At 46.5% G+C, this 22,145-nt stretch overlaps 1 protein-coding gene across 1 annotated transcript; it reads left to right on the top strand.

Moving 5' to 3' along the window:
* The first annotated feature begins 643 nt into the window (after positions 1–643).
* Positions 644–21,889, top strand: LOC308693075 (CD209 antigen-like protein D). Its single transcript, XM_081369790.1, has 5 exons — positions 644–805; positions 18,926–19,027; positions 20,967–21,088; positions 21,157–21,260; positions 21,410–21,889. Exons 1-5 carry the CDS (start codon positions 703–705, stop codon positions 21,543–21,545), a joined length of 567 nt encoding a protein of 188 aa, XP_081225916.1. The 5' UTR covers positions 644–702; the 3' UTR covers positions 21,546–21,889.
* Positions 21,890–22,145: the final 256 nt, after the last annotated feature.

Below are 22,145 nucleotides of genomic sequence, written 5' to 3'. Positions count from 1 at the left end.
ATCTGAAAAATCTACTTGAGTACAGTATGAAGTATTTGTACTTTGTTACTTCCCATCTCTGGTCAGATGTTAGTAAAAGATCAGATTTTTTGTGCCAGTGTAAACGCAGCCATCAGCCCAGATCCGGATCTGGGCCAACACTATGTTGCTGTCTGGGCTCACATTGTGACCACTTCATGAGTATCCTGGGGGCTCATGATGGGATCACTTCGAGATCAAATTGTTGACAGGGAAATGTCTCAGGCCTGGTCCTCTCTCGTCCTTCACTGTCGTCACTCCTCCTTTTATCCTTCTGGAGCTCCTCCGTGAGGCTCGAGACTGGAGCCCATTAGCACTTGCGCCACTGGCCTTGCTCCATTCCCATGGCTCTTGGCCCCACCCTGCTTGCCACAATTATCTTACAGTTAATTATATTATGAATACAGTCAAGTTAGAGCTGTTTGGGTTGTTAATTTGGGTGATTACAGATTCCTCTTGTTTGGTTTTTGTATCTGTCAAAAGTTTTTTTTAGCTCACTACATGTTTTTTTTAGCTCACTAGCTCAGACATGGGTCTGAGGAGAGTTTGAGGCAGGAAGTCTATATAAAGGCCAATGTCAAATGAAATTACTTCCTATTTAGCACTATAAAAATTCAACGTAGTCATCATTCTAAGAACCACAGCTCATCTGTCAAGACGTACTGCAAGACACAGGAACAAATAATGGAATTAGAGGACTACTATGAAAATACTAAACGCAGAAATGTTAAAGACACAACTGGACCTCAAAGACACAGCCAGAATGAAGGAAGATCTCAAAATCACAGTAAGCATGTTTAATTTGAAGCAGAGTTGACATCAAGGTGTCAGGAAATGAGAACTGTTAGATTTCTGTCTCTGTTTTCTAAGACCAATATGATAACCTGGATCACAAAACCACAAGTCGCACGGGTATATTTGTGGCAATTGCCAACAATACATTGTATGGGTCAAAATTATCGATTTTTCTTTTATGTCAAAAATCATTATGATATTAAGTAAAGATCATGTTCCATGAAGATATTTTGTAAATTTCCTACTGTAAATATATAAAACATTTATTTTTGTGTGTGAATGCAGCACAATCACGAACATAAATGGACAATTTTAAAGGTGATTTTCTCAATGTTTGGATTTTTTTCACCCTCAGATTCCAGATTTTCAAATAGTTGCATTTCGGCCAAATATTGTCCTATACTAAAAAAAAACATACATCAATGGAAAGCTTATTTATTCACCTTTCAGATAATGTATAAATCTCAATTGAAAAAAATTGACCCATGTGACTGGCTTTGTGGTCCAGGGTCACATATGTCAATATTTCTGCTTTTATATGAAATGTATAAACAGTAGGGGTGTCCCCGACTGAGGATTTTGTCGAAACAGAATCGTCAAGTCTTGCCTATAGTCAACTAATAGTCGAATCTTGTGTGTGCACAGCAAAAACTCCAGTGTTAAATTAACTCTCCTGGGAGTTTATTTGACTCCATACTCAATAGTGTTAAATTAGCACCGAAGCAGTGTAAAAGTAATGAGATAAGCCCACCGGCAACTATAGTTGCCGCAATGCATAGTTGTCATTTTCCTTTTGTAAGTAGTTTTCTAGATGTTGTCCATGTATTATTTCTCAATGACATGCAAGCAAACAACCAAATAAAGGATTTCAAGGAAAAAAAAAAGGTTTTCACTTCCTCCCTGTCACATGAGGCTGTCAACCTCCGAGCACTAATTCTAGGAAGCATGGCGAAGGCAAAACCCCCAAAAGAAAGGTCATTTTCATGTTACTAATAAGTATTTTTTGTTTACATATATATGTCTACATAATCATGGGGGTCTCTAGAATCATCCAAACAAAACAAATCAGAGATCTATAGTTTTTTGTATACTTAGTCAAAAGTCCAAGCGGCAACTATAGTTGCCGGTGGGCAAATGCCTTGTAAGTACATATATCATTGGAAAATGGGGTATACTGTGTTAATAGGTTAATAAATCAAGGTTATTGTAGAAAATAAATAAGTAGTAAATACTAACTTTCATTCATGGGGATAACATGGATAATTTGACAAGGTTTAGTGTAAGATTTTTGCCCAAATTTTGGAAAATGCAGTTTTAAAAGTAAAAAATAAAAATAAAAAATCACTTTAACCAGTAGATGGCTGCAGAGCTCTTAACGTACTAAAAGTTTCGTTTCGTTTCAAACTTTTCCAGGTAGATTCATATCTACATATAATGAAATCATAATTATAACAATAAAAGTTACTTTTTGTCAAAGTTTAGCAGTTTTTGTACTGATTAATTAGTATTTCAATAATGTTACATTATGATTAGAATCAAACCTAATCAGGATGTTACAAAGTGAAAAGTTGAAGTTTTTAGAGTTTATCCTTTATTTCAAACATCTGTTTTTCATATAATTCTACAAATTTAAAGTGTGCCAATTCATTTCTGTCTATGTATGTTCTGTGTTGTTTCTGATTTTGAGGATTAATTTTGTCCATTGATGAAATTCATTTGATTCTAATCATAATATAACAGAATTTTTTTTTTTCAGTACAAAAAGTGCCTAAACTGAAAAAAAGTAACTTTTTTTTTTATTATAATTGTGATTTAATAATATGTAGATATGAATACAACTGGAAAAACTTGTGAAAAGATGTCTTTCAGTTGGTCAAATAGCAAATAGTTCTGCAGCCATCTACTGGTTAAAGTGATCATTTGTTACTTTTAAAACGCCATTTTCCAAAAGATGGGCAAAAATCTTACACTAAACCATGTCAAATTATCCATGTTATCCCCAAGAATGAAAGTTATAAATGTGGGTCAAAAAGACCCTGAACAGCGCACAATGGTTAAGGCAAATAGATTTGTTTTTTTAGTGGAGCAGCTAAGTGCTTATGTTTGACAGAATCGTTCAGTTTAGGATACAAGCGTGAAAATTGGCATGAGCAGTCTCTGTGGGTCACTTGACAATAAGCCACCCACAGCTACTTGAAATTTCAAGATGGCAGCCATTTTTTGAGATGGCCACCACCTTAGTGGAGCAATTAGGCTCATGGCAATTTTCATGCTTGTATCACCAACTAAATGATTTCTTAAGCCTAATTGCTCCACTAAGGTGGTGGCCATCTTGAAAAATGGCCGCCATCTTGAAATTTCAAGTAGCTGTGGGTGGCTTATTGTCTAGTGACCATCAGAGACTGCTCATGCCAATTTTCATGTTTGTATCACCAAATAAACCACTATATCATTTAACTGCTCCACTAAGGTGTCGGCCATCTTGAAAAATGGCCGCCATCTTTAAATTTCAAGTAGCTGTGGGTGGCTTATTGTCTAGTGACAATCAGAGACTGCTCATGCCAATTTTCATGCTTGTATCACCAAATAAACCACTATATCACTTAACTGCTCCACTAAGGTGTCGGCCATCTTGAAAAATGAAAAATCTTGAAATTTCAAGTGGCTCGGACAATTTTCTTGTCAAGTGACCCATGGAGACTGCTTATGCCAATTTTCATGCTTGTATCATAAACTGAACGATTATATCACTGAGCCGCTCCACTATTTGTTGTGTTTTCATATTCAAGAGATTATAAGCTAGATCCAGTTTTTTGGGTTTCCATCAAATGTTCTTCGACTTTTATACATAATAAATGTTTTTATGAATAAAGATTGATCTGTTGAAAGCAGTTATTTTGAGATAAACGCCAAATGTTCTCCTCCTATTCATATTTTACATTGAGGGGGTGCATACAACATATTCGCACATTCAAATATTATTTTCAAGAAAGAAAAAAAAAACCTGGGGAAAATAAATGCAGAACATGTTCACATAGGACACTATTAACACGATTATATGCATGAAACCATTCAGAAAAATTTTGGCACAAATGGGTTAAGTGATTAATTGAGTGATGATTGACCATTTTTGAAGACACCTGATGTTAACAAGCAGAATTTCTGAAGGAGAAAATCACTATTTGTAAGTCACTGTTATGGTGATCAGTGTTTGCTTTAGTTGAGCTCATGCCACTTCCATTTATAACTTTAGATTTGTTGTTGTTGTTGTTGTTGTTGTTGTTGGCTGTTGTAACTGAGTGCATGTCAGATGATCAAAAAGAAATGATTATCAGGTGGTCTTGGTTATGTTTTGACATAATACTTATTTGGCCTGAAATGAAATAATTATTTTAGAGCCTAATATCTGAGTTATATTTACTTTATTGATTACAGCAGTACTGTGTTTGTAAAGCATAAGATTAGCAACATTTCCAATGTAATCTAAAGGATTTCTTATTATAAGTTGTTCTGATAGAAAACTTTAACTAAAAAAGCCAAAGCCTTCTGTTATTTAGACACAGAGACATCAAGAATCTGCCTGTGAATCTCAACAATGGTGACAATAATAAAGCATGTTGCAATGCATTCTGGGTGCCACAAATAAAAACTCATTAATGGCTCCCATCATGCATTGCAGTATGCATAAATTATGATCTGAATTGTCTTAGTAATTTCTTTTTCCTAATTGATATCCTGTTTGTCACCATTGTTGAGATTCGTACACTGAAACTTGATGTCTGTGTGTGCCTAAAAGGAAGATTTGTTTTAAAGGTTTTTTTTATTTTTTTTTATCAGAACAACTTTTAAAAAATAATTTGGATATATAAAAAATTCTGGATCTTATTCTGTTGCATCACAGTAATCAACACTGTAATCAACCATATAAATCTAAGTAAGAAATAAGGCTCTGAATGAGTTCAGTGACTCGGGTCGAATGATGATGTCGAAACACAAACACCATGTGTGGAGTCAAATAAACTCCCAGGAGAGTTAATTTAACACTGGAGTTTTTGCTGTGTGGGGTTGGGGAGGGGTCGGACTTAAAAATGTTAAAGCCGCGATGTACAGAACATCACACATAGATATAAGAAAATGTATTAAAAAAATTGAATCAATAATACTAAGAAATAACTGCAGACGGGATTTGCATTTCACATGCATATCAAATTAAATCGGCTAAATTGCCTCCGCAAGCAGGCTCTAAGACTCCACATCTGAGCGATGTGGAGTCCATGTCCAATTACATTTCTAGCTGGGGTGATTCACATTGTGGCCATAATATGAGCACACAGTGAGTGGACTGTGCGGTTACACTTTTAGCTCACTGTGAACTTACATTGTGGTCATATGGAGAGATCAACGTGTTGACTGGGTATTGTCCTAAGACAGTTATATTAAAATATCAAATTCTGTACACACCTTATTAATAAAGCATACCATATAGACTAAAGAAAAGCAGATGAGCCCGGAATATGAACGCAACACGTTTAATTGACTTTAGCCTACATGACTTTCTATAAGAGGAACGCATTGCGTTCATATTATGGGTTTATCTGTTTATCTGCTCACAGTGTTTCTTAATAAGGTGTGTAGCCTACTGTGTACAAGCACATAAAACGTACTCGGTTACTAACGTAACCTCGGTTCTCTCTAGAAGAGGGAACGAGTACTGCGTAAGGTATCTTACGCTAGGGGAAAATCCTTTTCCGCGAGATATTGAAGCCAAAAATTATCCTTAATTTTGAAATAATGCAAAACGCGTTACAGCAGCATGCAGACATAGGCGAGACAGCTCGCGCGCCTATTGGCTGGTCTGCGGCAACTGCAGCAGCCTATCGAGCGAGGCCTGGCGTGACGCCAGACCCAATGAGGGTGCTTCGCGCCCGCTGCGTCACGTCCCGCCGAAACAGGCGTGGTCTAGCCTATAAATATCGCTCGCAGGCAGCTATTATCTGGTTCTCTTACGAGAGGTTCTCTCGTATTGCGTAAGTAGCTTACGCATCGGGAAAGTCTTCTTTCTTCGAGATCTGAAGCCAAAAAATTATCCTTAATTTTGTATTCATTGTCAACGCAGTGCAGCAGCCGACAGACCTAGGCAGGCTGTATAAGCGTGCTCATTGGCTGCTCGGCTGCAACTGCTTAAGCCTATCGGTGAGCGCTATGAACGCGGCAACCAATGAGGGCGCTTCGCGCCCTCCGCGCCCTTCTAACCGTCAGAATGGGCGTGGCCAGCGTGTATATATTCAGCGCTCACAGGCTAAAATTCTGATTTTCTTGTCTTCAGCGACGCTCTTCGCATCGCTGGATCTTGAGAGCCGCCGCCGTTGAAACCAGCGACCAGCAAGCTTAGGACAGCGCCTGAGGAAGCCGGCCGTCTTCGCCGCCTTCAGCCATCCGTGCCTGCTACGCTATCCGGCGACATATCCTTTACATTATTACTGTTTCTGTGTGTACTCTAAAAGAGCACGAGGCGTTTTTGTAAAAACGCCTCGTTTTTGCGGCTCGTGCCGCGCCCCGCTCAGCAACGGAGACCGCCACCTCTCTGCGCTCTCCGACTGGGCCGCGGGCACGCCGCCACCGCACTCTCTGAGTGCGAAGAGCTTTCAATGTCGACCCTGCGGGCTCGACTTGAAGCTTTCGACCAAGCTGTCGCTCCGCCTGTCCCTGCCGGGCCGCGCAATAAGAAGCGCCGCTCGCAGCGACCACCGGAGACTGTTGTGACTGAGGAGCTCGCCGGAACCTCTCCCTCGAGCTCTCTCTCGCCCTCTCCCTCCCGGCCGCTCAACCGCCGGCTCTGCCCGCGCCGCCGCCGCGTCAGGAGATGAGGTGAATGTGATAGATACCCGTACTCTCCCTCTGTTCGAGCCGTGCAATACGCCGCTCACAAGGGATGGCAGAAGCGGACGGTCTCGGAGCGAGTTTCCTCTCCCTCTGTTCGAGCCGCGCAAACTGAGCCGCTCACGAGGGATGGCAGAAGCGGACGGTCTCGGAGCGAGTTTCCTCTCCCTCTGTTCGAGCCGTGCAATACGCCGCTCACGAGGGATGGCAGGAGCGGACGGTCTCGGAGCGAGTTTCCTCTCCCTCTGTTCGAGCCGCGCAAACTGCGCCGCTCACAAGGGATGGCAGGAGCGGACGGTCTGAGCTTTCTTTACGTTACAAGAAAGCTACTCCGTCCTCGCGCGTCACTGGTGAAAGGGGAACAGAGTGTTTTCGTCCCGCCGTGGCCTGGACTATAACCTCCATTCTCACACATTTCTCAGTCCCCTCTTAAGTTCAGGCGACTGGAATTGTTACTATTGCAGTATACGAGCCTGTTATAAATACACGCTCGCCTGCAAGCAAACGCTGTCACAAGACATGATGACGCTAACCGCGTACTAATGTATTCTCCCCTGTGGCTCAGTGGCGGAATCCTAGACTGTCAAGCTAGAGACCCGGGTTCGATCCCCGCTCTCGCGGCAGTTAAAGTTAATGCTGTTCGCTTCTCCGAGCTCGCGGCCAGTTTTTCTTACATACAGAAAACAAGCCCGCTCTCTCCCTCGTTGGGCCGTGCAGATTGCGCCGTTCAAGGGATGACAAAGCGGACGGTCACGAGCAGCGTTCAGCGTGCGCGCCTCACTCACCGGCGAAAAGAGAAGAGAGTGTGTTAGTCTCGCTACGGCTGGACAACCGCCAATCCTCACACATTTCTCAGTCCCCTCTTAAGTTCAGGCGACTGGAAATATTACTATTGCAGTAAACGAGCCTGTTTTAAACACACGCTCGCCTGCAAACGAACGCCGACGCGACACAAGAGGTCGCTTTTTATATGCTCGCGCTAACTGAAAGCCTATGTGATTCCCCTGTGGCTCAGTGGCAGAATCATACGCTTTCATGCGAGAGACCCGCGTTCGATCCCAGCTCTCGGGGAAAATAAAATTTATGCTGCTTGCTTCTCCGAGCTCGCGGCCAGTCTTTCTTACTTACAGAAAGCGAACCCGCCCCTCGCACCACACCTTCTCAGGGTGCTCGAGTATTTTTTGAGCGTCTAAACACGAGAGAAGAAAAGACGGTTAAATCCCGCAGCCCTGCGGCTGGACCACCGTCGAAGCTTAACGCTCTGTCAGTCCCCGTTGCCACGGCTACTGCAGCTGTTTACCCCGCAGTCAACGAGCCGGTATCTACTCGCTCGCCTGCGCGCATCCGCCGTTCTCACGGCAACCCAGAAAATGTCAAAAGAGCATAATGTCTGGTTGCACGGCTGACGCCGTATGTGTTTCCAGTACAGTGAATGTGCCCACGTTCTGTGCTCACCCCTGTACACAAGCACTATACATCCCGTGTCTCTCACAGAGCCCACTCTCATGAAGCAGGCAAAAGCCGCTTTAGTGTTAAAAGTAGGTCACGTGTCCACTTCTCCGTGCCCACACCTACTCACTGCCCGCTCTGTCACACGGCCTTGCACGACCGGTCATGCTTTAAATGTGAGTCCTGTGCCCGCCCTCGAGCGCTCACACATACATTTTCGCGCCTCACACTATATGTTCCCCGTCCAAAGCCACCGGGACACTGTGTGTAAAACGGCCAGCTATCGCTACGTGCGATCCGCCGTATCTAACCACCAAGAGCGCGCGCGCCGCGCCCGCCCCTGAATGTAACTCCTGTGCCCGCCCTCGAGCGCTCACACATACTAACGAACATTTTCGCCCCAACGCCGCCATCGCGCGTCGCGCCTCACACTTTATGTTCCCCGTCTAAAGCCACCGGGACACTGTGTGTAAAACGGCCAGCTATCGCTGCGTGCGATCTGCCGTATCTAAGCACCAAGAGCGCGCGCGCCGCGCCCGCCCCTCCGTTTCGAGCTCTCGAGCCCGCGATCAGCGGCGATCAGAGCCCGGAGGCTATTCTGCCCCTGGCCGCACACGCGAAAGCGTGGGAAGCTATTCCAGGCGCGTCAGAATGGGTGCTGAGCACAGTAAAACGAGGCTATACTCTGCAGTTCGCTCGCCGCCCTCCGCGCTTTCAAGCGCGCGTCGAGACCAGAGTGAATGGGGAAGTAGCACATCTACTTCGAGCAGAAATAGCCACACTTCTGTGCAAAAGGGCAATAGAACCGGTTTCCCCTTCCATGAGCGAGTCGGGCTTTTACAGCCGTTATTTCCTCGTTCCCAAGAAGGACGGAGCTCTCAGACCAATTCTAGATCTGAGACGTTTGAACAAGGCTCTTATGAAAAGACCGTTCAAAATGCTCACAACCAGACAAATCCTCGCGCAAATTCGCCCGAGGGACTGGTTTATATCTCTCGATCTGAAAGACGCATACTTTCAGATCCAGATAATACCCCGTCACAGGCCATTCTTGAGATTCGCCTTCGACGGTCAGGTATATCAGTACACCGTCCTGCCGTTCGGCCTGTCTTTGGCACCTCGCACATTCACGAAGTGCATGGACACGGCTCTCGCTCCCCTGAGGGGTCGGGGAATGCGAATTCTGAACTACTTGGACGACTGGCTGATCCTAGCACAGTCAGAGGCCGAACTCATCGCCCACAGAACAGTGCTTTTAAGCCATCTGGACAGCCTGGGGCTTACGGTCAACTGGACCAAGAGCTCGCTCGTGCCCAGTCAATCAACCTCTTTTCTGGGTTTGGATCTGGACACTGTAGCGATGACGGCCCGCCTGTCGACACAGCGCGCGCGCTGCATTCGACGCCTGGCCGCGTCCCTCCGGCCGGGCAGCACCGTACCTCTCAAAACATTTCAGAGGCTACTGGGTTGCATGGCCTCAGCCGCAGCAGTGCTTCAGCTGGGTCTTTTACGAATGCGCCCGCTACAACGCTGGCTGAATGCCCGAGTGCCTCACAGAGCATGGGCTTCCGGCGGTATTCGCATCAGAGTGACTCAGAGCTGCGTTTCAGCTCTGAAGCCCTGGTTAGCGGCCGACTGGTACCAGCGGGGAGTGACAATGGGAGCTATCTCACACCGCAAAGTTATCTCGACGGACGCTTCCACCTCAGGCTGGGGCGCTCTGTTCGAGGGCAAACCGGCTTTTGGCCTATGGTCAGACCGGGAAAGATGCCTCCACATAAACTGTTTGGAGATGATAGCGGTCGAGAACGCGCTCAGGCGCTTCCTCCCATTCATACGGGATCACCATGTGCTAGTCCGCTCGGACAACATGTCCGTGGTATCCTATGTGAACCGACAGGGCGGTGTCAGATCCAGGAACCTGTGCAGGCTGACAGAACGCCTCCTCGTGTGGGCTTACCGCTCGCTGCGCTCGCTGAGAGCCGCGCACGTGCCGGGCCACCTGAATGTCGGTCCAGACAGACTGTCCAGGGACAACATTCCCCCGGGAGAATGGTCTCTGCACCCCCAGACAGTCCAGTTTCTCTGGCGCCTATTCGGCAGAGCGGAAATCGACCTCTTTGCGTCGAAAGACAATGCTCAATGCCCGAAGTTTTACTCGAAGAGCGAGGACGCGCTGTCCCAGACATGGCCCAGCCTCCCGCTGTATGCTTTTCCTCCAATCTCCCTGTTGCCACAGGTCATTTCGAGGATCAGAGAAACGCACCACTCAGTGCTGCTTATAGCCCCGCGATGGGAAAACCAAACTTGGTACCCAGAGCTAGTGAGGCTGTCGCACTCACCCCCATGGCCGATCCCGGTGAGAAAGGATCTCCTCTCCCAAGCCGCTGGATCGATCTGGCATCCCCATCCAGAGCGCTGGTCGCTGCATGCATGGGTGATCAACGGATACCCGTTGACCTGTCAGAAGGGGTCGTGAACACGATTACGCAGTCTAGAGCCCCCTCCACGAGACGGCTCTACGCGTCTAAATGGTCGGTGTTTTCTAAATGGTGCGCTACTCAAAACCTGGATCCGCGCGCATGCGGGGTTCCGCGGGTGCTCTCCTTCTTGCAAGAGCTGTTGGAAAAGGGCAGATCCCCTTCCACGCTCAAAGTATATGTGGCCGCTATTACAGCGTTCGCTGAGACGACGCTCGGCCGGGCAATGGGAAGGAATGAGCTCATTATCCGCTTCCTCAGAGGAGCTAAACGGATGAACCCCCCGCGGCCCCCCTCGGTTCCCTCGTGGGATCTGTCCTTGGTCCTGGCGGCCCTAAAGGCTTTTCCCTTTGAACCGCTTGAATCCGCGGATCTAAGGTATCTGTCGCTTAAAACCGTTTTTCTGATAGCTTTGTCTTCAGTCAAACGAGTGGGTGATTTGCACGCGCTATCTGTTAGCCCTGCATGTCTCGAGTTCGGGCCGAATGACTCGAAAGTCATTCTCAGACCGAGGCACGGTTACATCCCCAAAGCGATTGGAATCCCGTTTAGGGCACAAGTTATTTCCCTCTCGGCTCTGCCAGCATCCGATGGTGGGGACAGTGATAACCTCCTATGCCCTGTCCGGGCGCTGAGAGTTTACATCACGCGCTCCGCCGCTTTCAGGCGTTCAGAGCAGCTCTTTGTTTCCTTCGGCGGACGCACCAAGGGTCTTGCCGCCTCGAAGCAGAGCTTGTCCAGGTGGATAGTGGACGCGATAGCAGCAGCTTATGCCTCCAAACACCTGCAGTGCCCTCTGGGCATCAGAGCCCATTCCACTAGAGGCATGGCCTCGTCGTGGGCCTGGTCCAGCGGAATTTCTATCCACGACATTTGTATGGCGGCGGGCTGGGCCTCCCCGTCTACATTCGTGAGGTTTATAACCTGGAAGTTCCTGCCCTACAGGCAAAAATATTGTCAGTATAAGTGACATGTATGCTCTGCCCAGCTCCCGTGTGCAGACTACGTTCATATGCTGGCGCTATTCTGGTAACTACTCAGGGTGAAGTGTTTGACTCAGACCGGCTGATCCGTTCTGTTTCCTATTTCCCGTTACGCGCTGTTATCGGTGCTGGCCCGCGCTGCTGGCCGCCCGCATTATTCTCTGCCGCGTGGGAATTTTTCTCTTCATGTGAGACCGACTATGTCGTTTTCTCCTACCCTTATGAGTGCTTATGTACTGTTTGGGCTCGCTCCGCCGGCCCTACTGTTGTACTGCTATGTTTATAGACCGGCCGCGCCGCTCTATTTCATATGCTGCATGAAGTGCATGTACTACGCTGGCCCGTCTCTCGACCGGCCACATTTTCCAGCAGAGTGTTTTCCCCGGTTCCCCTGGGATTCATGGGCTGGATGCTCGGCGCACACGGCGTTGACAAAGGGTTCCCGATGCGTAAGCTACTTACGCAATACGAGAGAACCTCTCGTAAGAGAACGTACTCGGTTACTAACGTAACCTCGGTTCTCTCTAGAAGAGGGAACGAGTATTGCGTAACCTGCCGTGTCGCGCCACGAGCTTTTGCGCTTCAGACTGCGAAAACCAGAATTTTAGCCTGTGAGCGCTGAATATATACACGCTGGCCACGCCCATTCTGACGGTTAGAAGGGCGCGGAGGGCGCGAAGCGCCCTCATTGGTTGCCGCGTTCATAGCGCTCACCGATAGGCTTAAGCAGTTGCAGCCGAGCAGCCAATGAGCACGCTTATACAGCCTGCCTAGGTCTGTCGGCTGCTGCACTGCGTTGACAATGAATACAAAATTAAGGATAATTTTTTGGCTTCAGATCTCGAAGAAAGAAGACTTTCCCGATGCGTAAGCTACTTACGCAATACTCGTTCCCTCTTCTAGAGAGAACCGAGGTTACGTTAGTAACCGAGTACGTTTTTCATCATAGAATCAACTAGAGCGTGTGCATGCACGGCAAGATATGCAGTACTCGTTCCCTCTTCTAGAGAGAACCGAGGTTACGTTAGTAACCGAGTACATTCTCTTACGAGAGGTCTCTCGTACTGCGTAAGCAGTGCCGGCCCGAGCCTTTTGGGGGCCCTAAGCAGAATTTGATTTGGGGGCCCCCTCCAACCACGCGGAGTCACCTGTGCTTGACGATTATTGACACAATGTCACTCTATAATGTTACATTATAAATTAATACAATGAGGTTATGTATTAATACAAAATAAATACTTAATAAAAAATAGATATACTTAAAAATGTTTTAACTTCTTCTTTACTCTTTTACTAACTCTTTGAAACTTCTGAAAACAAATTGTCACAAAACATATAAAAAATAATAATTTGCAAAATATCCTCCAACATTTTTGCAACACTTTGCAGTTTGAATGATGTCTTGTATGAACATGACGGAGTATGTTTTTGTTTCCACTGTTCGATCGCGTCCGCGCCTCACACACACACACACACACACACACACACACACACACACACACACACAACATACCATTGCAATGATATCGCAGCCTGTTCGTTATAGCCGTAATAAAATATAATAAAAAAATAGTCAACCTAACATATAAAAATTACACTGCTCTGTTTAAATAGTCAGTAGTAGCCTAATTCGTACCATTCAGCGCTGCGCAGCCTAAGCACCCCCCACTGTGATGTTTCCAAGCACATTTTTGCGCATGTGAAGAGAATAATTTTTCCCCTCGATTGGATTTCAAGCACAATTATTTTTTTCTTCGATATTGGAACGTGGGTGAAGTACAAATAAGCCTATAATAAAGAAAAGTTTGCCATCCAAATCCATCGCGAATGCTGAAACATTTTGATTCTAATGAGAGAGATACGTGAGCCCAACGCCGCTTTCACTTTCGCTTTAAATTAATTCGTTTTGGCTTGTTTATAGTTATTTTTTATCCTTGTTCTGTTCTGAATATCATTAAACTTAAAGGATAAATCATTGATCAAATACATTTTTTGTGACATGGCTTATCATTACCGTGACTTTGCGCACGAATTGTCTGTGCACGCGAGGTTATGCGCATGACTCAAACACTGGCAGTCACAGCACCAGTTGAAGGCAGTACTGAAATCAGAATTTTCTTGTCTTGAATTATTAATCCATCCATTCATTTATGTCTTTTGTTTAAGTTAATTAATAAGTAAAAAAAAAAAAAAAAATAAATAAAAACTCGCTTGGGGGGCCCCCTGGTGGCGAGGGGGCCCCAAGCAGCCGCTTAGTTCGCTTATGCCTCGGGCCGGCCCTGTGCGTAAGGTATCTTACGCTAGGGGACCCAATGCAAAACGCCGTGCGTGCAGGGATCTGACACCATAGATCCAAGGGCGAAAGCCCGGGATTCATAAAGTGCACAATCACCCAGGGAGCTCACAGGGAGTCCGGGAAGAGAGAGGGGTTGAAACCGTACTCTTCCACACATAGCAGCATCGTTTAAACGCTAGTACATCACACAGACAGGGCGGGGTAAGGCCTGAACTGGTGGAAAAATGGGTCTTACACATTCTGCCCGCACACATTTAGTGCTACCACTTTACGCTGTCGATCAATGAGCTGCGCTCAGCAGACACAGCATTCTGGGCTGATAGTATCAGGACAGACAATACTGGTAACTAGACCGACAGCAGCCTGGCCTGCAGGGCGGGAGCCTCTAGGTTATAGAACCTTATAAATGTAGACGGGGAGGCCCAGCCCGCCGCCGTACAAATATCTTGCAAGGCAATCCCACTCGACCAAGCCCACGAGAAGGCCATGCCTCTCGTGGAGTGCGCTCTGACACCCAAAGGGCACTGCTCGCCCTTGGAAGTGTATGCTAGCGCAATAGCATCAACTATCCATCTGGATAGGCTCTGTTTCGACGCGGCTAGTCCCTTAGAACGCCCGCTGAACGAAACAAAGTGCTGCTCCGTCTGTCTAAAAACAGACGAGCGAGACACATAAGCTCGCAGCGCCCTGACTGGGCAAAGGAGGTTCGCGTCTCTTTCCTCATCAGGGACCGGTAGGGCAGACAGGGAAATAACCTGCGCCCTAAACGGTGTGTTGAGAGATTTTGGAACATAACCGTGCTTAGGTTTGAGTATAACCCTCGAGTCATTCGGCCCAAACTCCATGCACGTCGTGCTCACTGAGAGCGTGTGTAAGTCCCCTATGCGCTTCACCGAAGCGAGAGCCAGCAGAAAAAAAGACAGGTGTTTCAGATCAATCGTCTGCAATGGCTCGAATGGGCCACCTTTCATGGCTTCCAGAACCGTAGAAAGGTCCCATACAGGGACTGAGGGAGGTCTGGGAGGATTCAGTCTCTTAGCTCCTCTGAGGAAGCGAATAACTAAATCGTTCCTTCCTATTGACTGACCAAGCGTTGTTCTAGAGAACGCTGCTATAGCCGCCACGTAGACTTTGAGCGTGGAAGGGGTTCTACCTTTTCCCAACAGCTCTTGTAGGAAGGAAAGCACCTCCATCACTCCACAAGCTGTGGGTGACACATCACGGGCTGTGCACCAGCCCGCAAACACTGACCATTTCGATGCGTAGAGGCATCTAGTAGACGGAGCTCTAGCCTGTGTGATCGTGTTCATCACTCCCTTAGGGAGCTCAGCATGTACCCGTTGATGGCCCAGACATGAAGGGACCATAGTTCCGGGTGAGGATGCCATATCGAGCCGTAAGCCTGGGAGAGGAGGTCTCTCCTTACTGGCACTGGCCACGGGACAGTGCTCACTAGCTGCATCACAGCTGGGAACCAAGGTTGGTTTTTCCAGAGCGGCGCTACGAGCAGTACTGGACATCCTTCTTTCCTTATCCGCTCTATCACCTGAGGCAGGAGAGAGACGGGGGGAAAAGCATAGAGCGGACGGCGGGGCCACACATGTGTCAGCGCGTCCCTGCTCTTGGAGAAAAACTCCGGGCAGCGAGCGTTTTCTTGAGACGCAAACAGGTCTATTTCCGCTCTGCCAAATTTCCTCCACAGCAGCTGGACTGTCTGTGGATGTAGAGACCATTCGCCTGCCGGAACATTGTTCCTGGACAGTCTGTCTGGTCCTACGTTCAGGAGCCCCGGCACATGCGCTGCTTTCAGCGAGCGCAGATTGTACTGAGCCTACACCAGGAGGCGTTTCACTAGTGGTGTTTATGTAGGACACCACTGACATGTTGTCCGACCGGACTAGAACGTGGTGTCCCTTTATTTGGGGACGAAAACGCGTCAACGCGTTGTCCACTGCCAACATTTCGAGGCAGTTTATGTGCAGGAGCTTCTCGCGTTCTGACCATTGGCCAAAGTACGGTCTGCCCTCGAGCAGCGCTCCCCATCCTGAGGTCGATGCGTCCGTAGACACCACCCTCACCCTCGAGGAAGTCCCCAGGCTTACACCTGACCGGTACCATCCGTCCGCTTTCCAAGGTTTCAGAGCCGCAACGCACTTCTGATTGACCTTGAGATGAAGCGAACCGGACTTCCACGCTCTGCGTGGGACTCGCGCTTTCAGCCAGAACTGCAGTGGGCGCATGCGGAGCAAGCCCAGCTGGAGCAAGCCCAGCTGGAGCACTGAGGATGCTGAGGCCATGAGACCAAGCATTTTCTGAAATTTCTTGAGCGGGACAGAAGCGCCGCAGCGGAAAGAGCTCGCTGCGCGCTGAACGTCCACCGCGCGCTGTGGTGATAGACGCGCTATCATAGACAGCGAGTTCAGCTCTGTGCCCAGGAAAGAAATCTTCTGACTGGGAGACAGGGAGCTCTTCGCCCAATTGACTTTGAGACCTAATTTCTCGAGGTGATCGAGTAACATGGTCGTGTGCTCCACGAGCACTGAACGAGATTGCGCTAGGATCAGCCAATCGTCCAAATAGTTCAGCACTCACAAGCCCCTCATTCTGAGGATTGTTCGGCAGGAAGTGCTTCATAGCCTGAGATGCTTTCTGTACCTCAGCGAATCTCTCAGGGAAGTCCTTCACGGAGGATCCGGAGAGACCGGCGGGAGAAAGCGGGGCGTCGAGGAAGGCGGCGCGCTCTGAATCGGCCATGTCCGAGAGCGTCAGCCAGAGGAGTCTCTCAGTAACAGTGAGAGAAGCCATCGTACGCCCAATAGCCTGAGCCGCGGACTTAGTGGCACGGAGAGCGAGGTCCGTGGCGCTCCTTAAGTCCGGCACACAGATCGCTTCAGGTCCCTCCTCGTCCAGCCTTCGGAGGAGATCGGCCTGGAAGATCTGAAGTGTGGCCATGGTGTGCAGCGCAGACGCAGCCTGCCCGGCGGCGGAGAAAGCGCGGCGGAGCAGATTTGGCGTTGTGCGGCAAGCTTTAGAGGGTAGGGCCAGGTTAGCGCGCCGTCCAGCGGAGGGCGCGCATAAGTGGGCCGCAATCGCCTCTTCGACCGGCGGCAGCGAATGATATCCTCTGTTTTTGGCATCGTCAACTGCAGAGAATGCCAAAGAAACAGAAGGACGCACTCTAGCTGAATGGGGAGCGTTCCAGGACTTAGCGACTTCTTCGTGTAACTCAGGAAGAAAAGGCGCTGGTCTGGACGCAGGCGAAGCGCGATCCCCAGGAAGGAAGCAGCCATCCAGCCGGTTGCGAGCGGGTTGCTCGGGCGAAGACCACTCGAGGCCGAGGCTCGCCGCGGCCTGTGCGAGTATTCACATGAGTTCTATTTCAATGGACGCTCTCTTGCCTGACGAAGTGCGGGCAGGGGGCGCGAGGTCCTCAGAGCTCGCCCAATCCTCACTGCCTGACGCCAGGATAGAACAGGAATTCTCCTCTCTCAGCAGGGCTTCCTCCTCAGCGATGTAAACGAAAGCGGCGGCGGACGGCGGCCGCTGTCCGTCGGGAAGAGAGGCTGAAGAAGCAGGCGTGCGAACCGGCGAGCTTTGGCGGCTGGGGGAGGGTTCCGGGACCCACTGGGCACGGCGCTTTTTACGGCGCGATGCCGCGGTGAGCGGGGTAGCAGTCTCGGCGAAAGAGGCCAGGCGAGTCCGCAGAGTCGCCATGGGCAGTAGCTCGCAGTGAGGGCAGCCGCCGTCAGCGAGCGCGAGAGCTGCATGATCCTCACCCAGGCAGGAAACGCAGATGACATGGCGGTCCCCGTCACTGAGTGTGGCTCTGCACGAGCCGCAGGAAGGCATCTTTAAAAAGACGCTAGCTCTTTTAGAATGTGTGTCGCGTTGGCAACACACACACACAAATAACAGAGAATGAAAGGATATAGGCGCCGGAAAGCGCAACAGGAAGGCAAGGAAGGCGGCGCGGCCAGCGACTTCCGTGACTCGTCCCGCTGAAGATTCTTTCTCTCGATGGCGCGGCTTCTCTCCAGCTCCAGCGATGCGTGTGCTTCGCTTGAAGGATGAAAAATCAGATAATAGCTGTCTGCGAGCGATATTTATAGGCTAGACCACGCCCGTTTCGGCGGGACGTGACGCAGCGGGCGCGAAGCACCCTCATTGGGTCTGGCGTCACGCCAGGCCTCACTCGATAGGCTGCTGCAGTTGCCGCAGACCAGCCAATAGGCGCGCGAGCTGTCTTGCCTATGTCTGCATGCTGCTGCAACGCGTTTTGCATTATTTCAAAATTAAGGATAATTTTTGGCTTCAATATCTCGCGGAAAAGGATTTTCCCCTAGCGTAAGATACCTTACGCAGTACGAGAGACCTCTCGTAAGAGAACTGCCCTTTAAGCGTTTTAAAAGCTTTTATCACGTTAAGCGTTTTAGAATGTCGATCCCTAGGAAAAACTTTTTAACTTTGGCCAGCATAAGTGCGATCATGGTTTCCCTGATGCTATATCCAGCCTTGGAGAATACTTTAGATGTTCTTATCCCAGACATTTTTAAATATTTAAATCCCTGCCACCAAGACGTTCCTCTGCCGGTCACGGATCGAAAGTGAAACTTAAATCTGTCAGGGTGTTTGGATTTATTCACGCACGTTAAAAATATTTATTAAAAGCTTCTTTCTTTGCCCATTTTTATGAACAGAATTATCATAATAGGCTGTATATTGACGTATTGACAGAAAACCGGCAGTTCAATGTGAAATCAGACATTGAGCACCCTCAAGTGGCATGATCCTCATTTCGACTATTCGGGGTCACCCCTTATAAACAGATTTCATTTTTTGTTTTATTTTGTCATTATATGTTCTTGTTTGCATATTTTACAGTAGTAATTCCAGATGTTCGCTATAAAACAACATACTTTTTAATAGCTCCATAAATTACTTACAAAGTTTGACTTTAAAAGAATATTTCTGACAATATGGAGTGTATTCATTAATATTTGTGTTTTGTTCCTGTTTGTCATGAGGAATTCGGTGTCTGGTGTTGATCATAGTGTGTCTCGGGATCCTTTGTCTTCTTCTGATTGCTGGCATGATACTGCAGTTCTTTCGGGCCACTTCTAAACAAGGTTTTTTCTCCCCCATTTTTTATGTATACACAGCAAAATCTGTGTTAATCCTAACCCTTACTGTTAAACCACGCAGATGGGCTTATCAGTGTTAAATAAACTCTCCTGGGAGAGTTTATTTGGCTCCACTTTCAAGAGTGTTAAAATATGAGTGTTAAACGAACACTGAAGCAGATAATTAAGTGATTAATTTAGTGATGATTAAGCATTATTGAAGATCCTCGCGGAAGTGGAGCTCTCGGCATCTCGAAAACGCCAGGCTAATATTGATCCACGTTTTAGTTCTCCTTTTGTCCCAAAGTCTGCTTGCCATGATCCATAATGTTTGACTTGATCTTGATCAATCTTGATCAACTTGATCTAACTGATCTTGATCTAACTTCGACTTGATGAGATGTCGCTCTTGCATGTACTTTATTAGACAGGTGAGCAAATGTACAGAAAACTAATCAATAGTTATATAGCTCAACCTGGTGAAATGTTAGAATATGATCAGTATGTTACTCTAATGTTGATCTAGCTTACTGCTAGTCTCATACAGCCAACAAACTAACACATAGAATAACATTATAATTTTAAACACACTCAAATGCAGTTTAGTGTGATAGTGTAGCGTTAGACCAAGTGAAACAGTGCTGCATTACCTAACAAGTTTCATTCGCCTAATAAATTGACTTGTGTGAGTAGCAGGCCTAATTCAGCACTTGCGGGTGCTGAATTAGGCCTGCTACTCACACAAGTCAATTTATTAGGCGAATGAAACTTGCCATGATCCATAATGTGTACCACATTTGTGTACCAAATGTACGCAAACAAATCAAAAACCTTGGAGTAATATTTGACTCTCATTTTTTGATAAGAAAATTAGTGCTGTTATTAGAGGTATCTTTTTCATTTAAGATCTATTGCAAAGTTGAAGAATCTTCTTTCAATAAAAGATTTATAAGTTGTAATTCATGCACTTGTAACATTACAATTTGATTATTGCAACTCTCTTTATTCTGGTCTCCCTCAATCTTCATTATCACGATTGCAAGTTGTTCAAAATGCGGCCGCAAGACTTTTGTCTGGGTCTAAAAAGAGAGACAATATCCCCCCTATTTTAGCATCCCTTGTGTTTATATATATGGCATTGTCTAGCTGTGCCCCAAGGTACATAAGGTCTCTTCTTGTGCCATACTGTCCTGCTATAGGGCACTTAGATCTTCTAATCACCTACTCTTAACTGTGACACAGTGTCACTACAAATAAAAGGGTGATCGGGCCTTTTCCGTGGCTGGGTGCAAGCTTTGGAATGCTCTCCCATATCATGTGAGGTCTGCCCCTTCATTGGACATTTTTAAATACTCTTAAATCATATTTTTATTTTTTAGCTTTTGGAAACTTGTAATTGTTGTGTAGACTGGCTTGTACTTTGTACAGCACTTTGGATCAATCTATATTGTGTTTAAATGTGCTTTAGAAATAAATGTTGTTGTTTTAACTCAGTGATTTGGCTCTATATGAGTTTGGTGATTCAGGTCAAATAATGAATATGTCAAAACACAACCAACAACATCAGATCAACTTTTCTCTTTGTTCATCTGTCTGTTACAACTCAGTTACAGCAGCCAAGCTCATCCTAACTCGTCCAAAAATCTAATGTTAATAAGCCCAACTAAAGCAAACACTGATCACAATAATGGTGATGTAAAATAGTGACTTTCTCCTTTGGTGATTGTGCTTGTTATCATCAGGTGTCTTCAATAATGGTCAATCATCACTCAATTAATCACTTACTTATCTCATTAACTTTAACGCTGCTTCAGTGGTCATTTAACACTCATATTTTAACATTTGAACACATTTGAGTGTGGAGCCAAATAATGCTCCCAGGAGAGTTTATTTAACACTGGTGTTTTCGCTGTGTACAGTTTTAAATAGTTTGTGTTTATTTAAGCATATCAGTGGGGTCCAGATGGCTTGTTCATATCTAATGATTGGAAAACCTGGTCTGAGAGCAGGCAGTACTGCAGGGATCGAGGAGCTGATCTGGTCATTATCAACACTGAAGAGAAGCAGGTGACTTTGTGTGAGTGTCTGTTAATCAATGAGAGGAATCACACTTATCCCTGTTTTTATTCACACAGAGGCACATAACTTCTTTAGTCAGGGAGAAAGTGTGGATTGGTTTGTCTGACTTTGAGACTGAGGGGATCATGAAATGGGTGGATAATTCACCACTGAAACAAGGGTAAGTGATCAAACATTCACATTAAACCACTATGGATTTATTTGTTTGTATTTTTTTATTCTTATTTTAAAAATTCATCAAAAACCATCAGATTGATTGAACATTTGGAGTTCTGAATAATTGAAAATCTGCTTTAAAATTTTATTCAGGTTTTGGTTAAAAGGTGAGCCAAATAGCTGGGGTAGAGATGAGGACTGCATCATACTTGATTCTGAAGGAGACAGTGTGAACAACTGGCATGATTACCTATGCTCAGAAAAGCTCAAATGTATTTGTGAGAAATAGGTTTCATCCATTCCTGTCATGCTTTTACTTGAATTATCTTGTGAAATCAGTCTTATTAAGATTCCTGTCTTTTAAAACTTTCATGTGAAATTCTGCGCTTTACATCTGATGTGTTCATAACTTTCTCAATCACAGGAAGATATTAACATAACCTTCTTCTAGCTGTTATAATGTGTCTCATTTGCTGGCATGAAGTGTTGATGTAAAAATCACAGTAAAGTACATAAGTATAAAGTTTTCCTGGATTGCTATGATTCGCCCTATTATTCTGATATTGAGTGACTGCGAAATCGCTTTTGAACTGCTTCTGTTTTAATAAAATGGTCAGTTGACATTATTATCTCAGCATTTTGTTTTATTTCATTGGTGTGTATCTGCTTTATTGCACTATGGATATATTTGCTCCAGTCCAGCAGGGCGTAGCAGAGAGCAGGCTTGTTCTTCCACAGCCAGGAATACGGGAGGAGTACTTTAGGTTTGGGCCGAATACCGAGCCCGGAGCCCTCTCCTCGAACAGTACGCCAAATATGCATTTATTCTAAATTACTTATTTGTAAGTGTGAACTCGTGAAATCTCAATTCTCCAGCGGCAGTCATCTT

Source organism: Scardinius erythrophthalmus, assembly GCF_964197995.2.
Source record: "Scardinius erythrophthalmus genome assembly, chromosome: 7".
In the NCBI taxonomy this organism is placed as follows: domain Eukaryota; kingdom Metazoa; phylum Chordata; class Actinopteri; order Cypriniformes; family Leuciscidae; genus Scardinius; species Scardinius erythrophthalmus.
Note: the sequence above shows the minus strand (reverse complement) of the source record. Positions and strands in the feature narration are given on the sequence as shown.

What these genes read in the sequence shown, in the direction of transcription:
- LOC308693075 (XM_081369790.1), top strand. Translation starts at nt 703, where the DNA reads ATGGAATTAGAGGACTACTATGAAAATACTAAACGCAGAAATGTTAAA. An exon ending in TCAACACTGAAGAGAAGCAG is followed by an intron (nt 21,089 to 21,156) that starts GTGACTTTGTGT and finishes TTATTCACACAG; the next exon opens with AGGCACATAACTTCTTTAGT. An exon ending in AATTCACCACTGAAACAAGG is followed by an intron (nt 21,261 to 21,409) that starts GTAAGTGATCAA and finishes AATTTTATTCAG; the next exon opens with GTTTTGGTTAAAAGGTGAGC.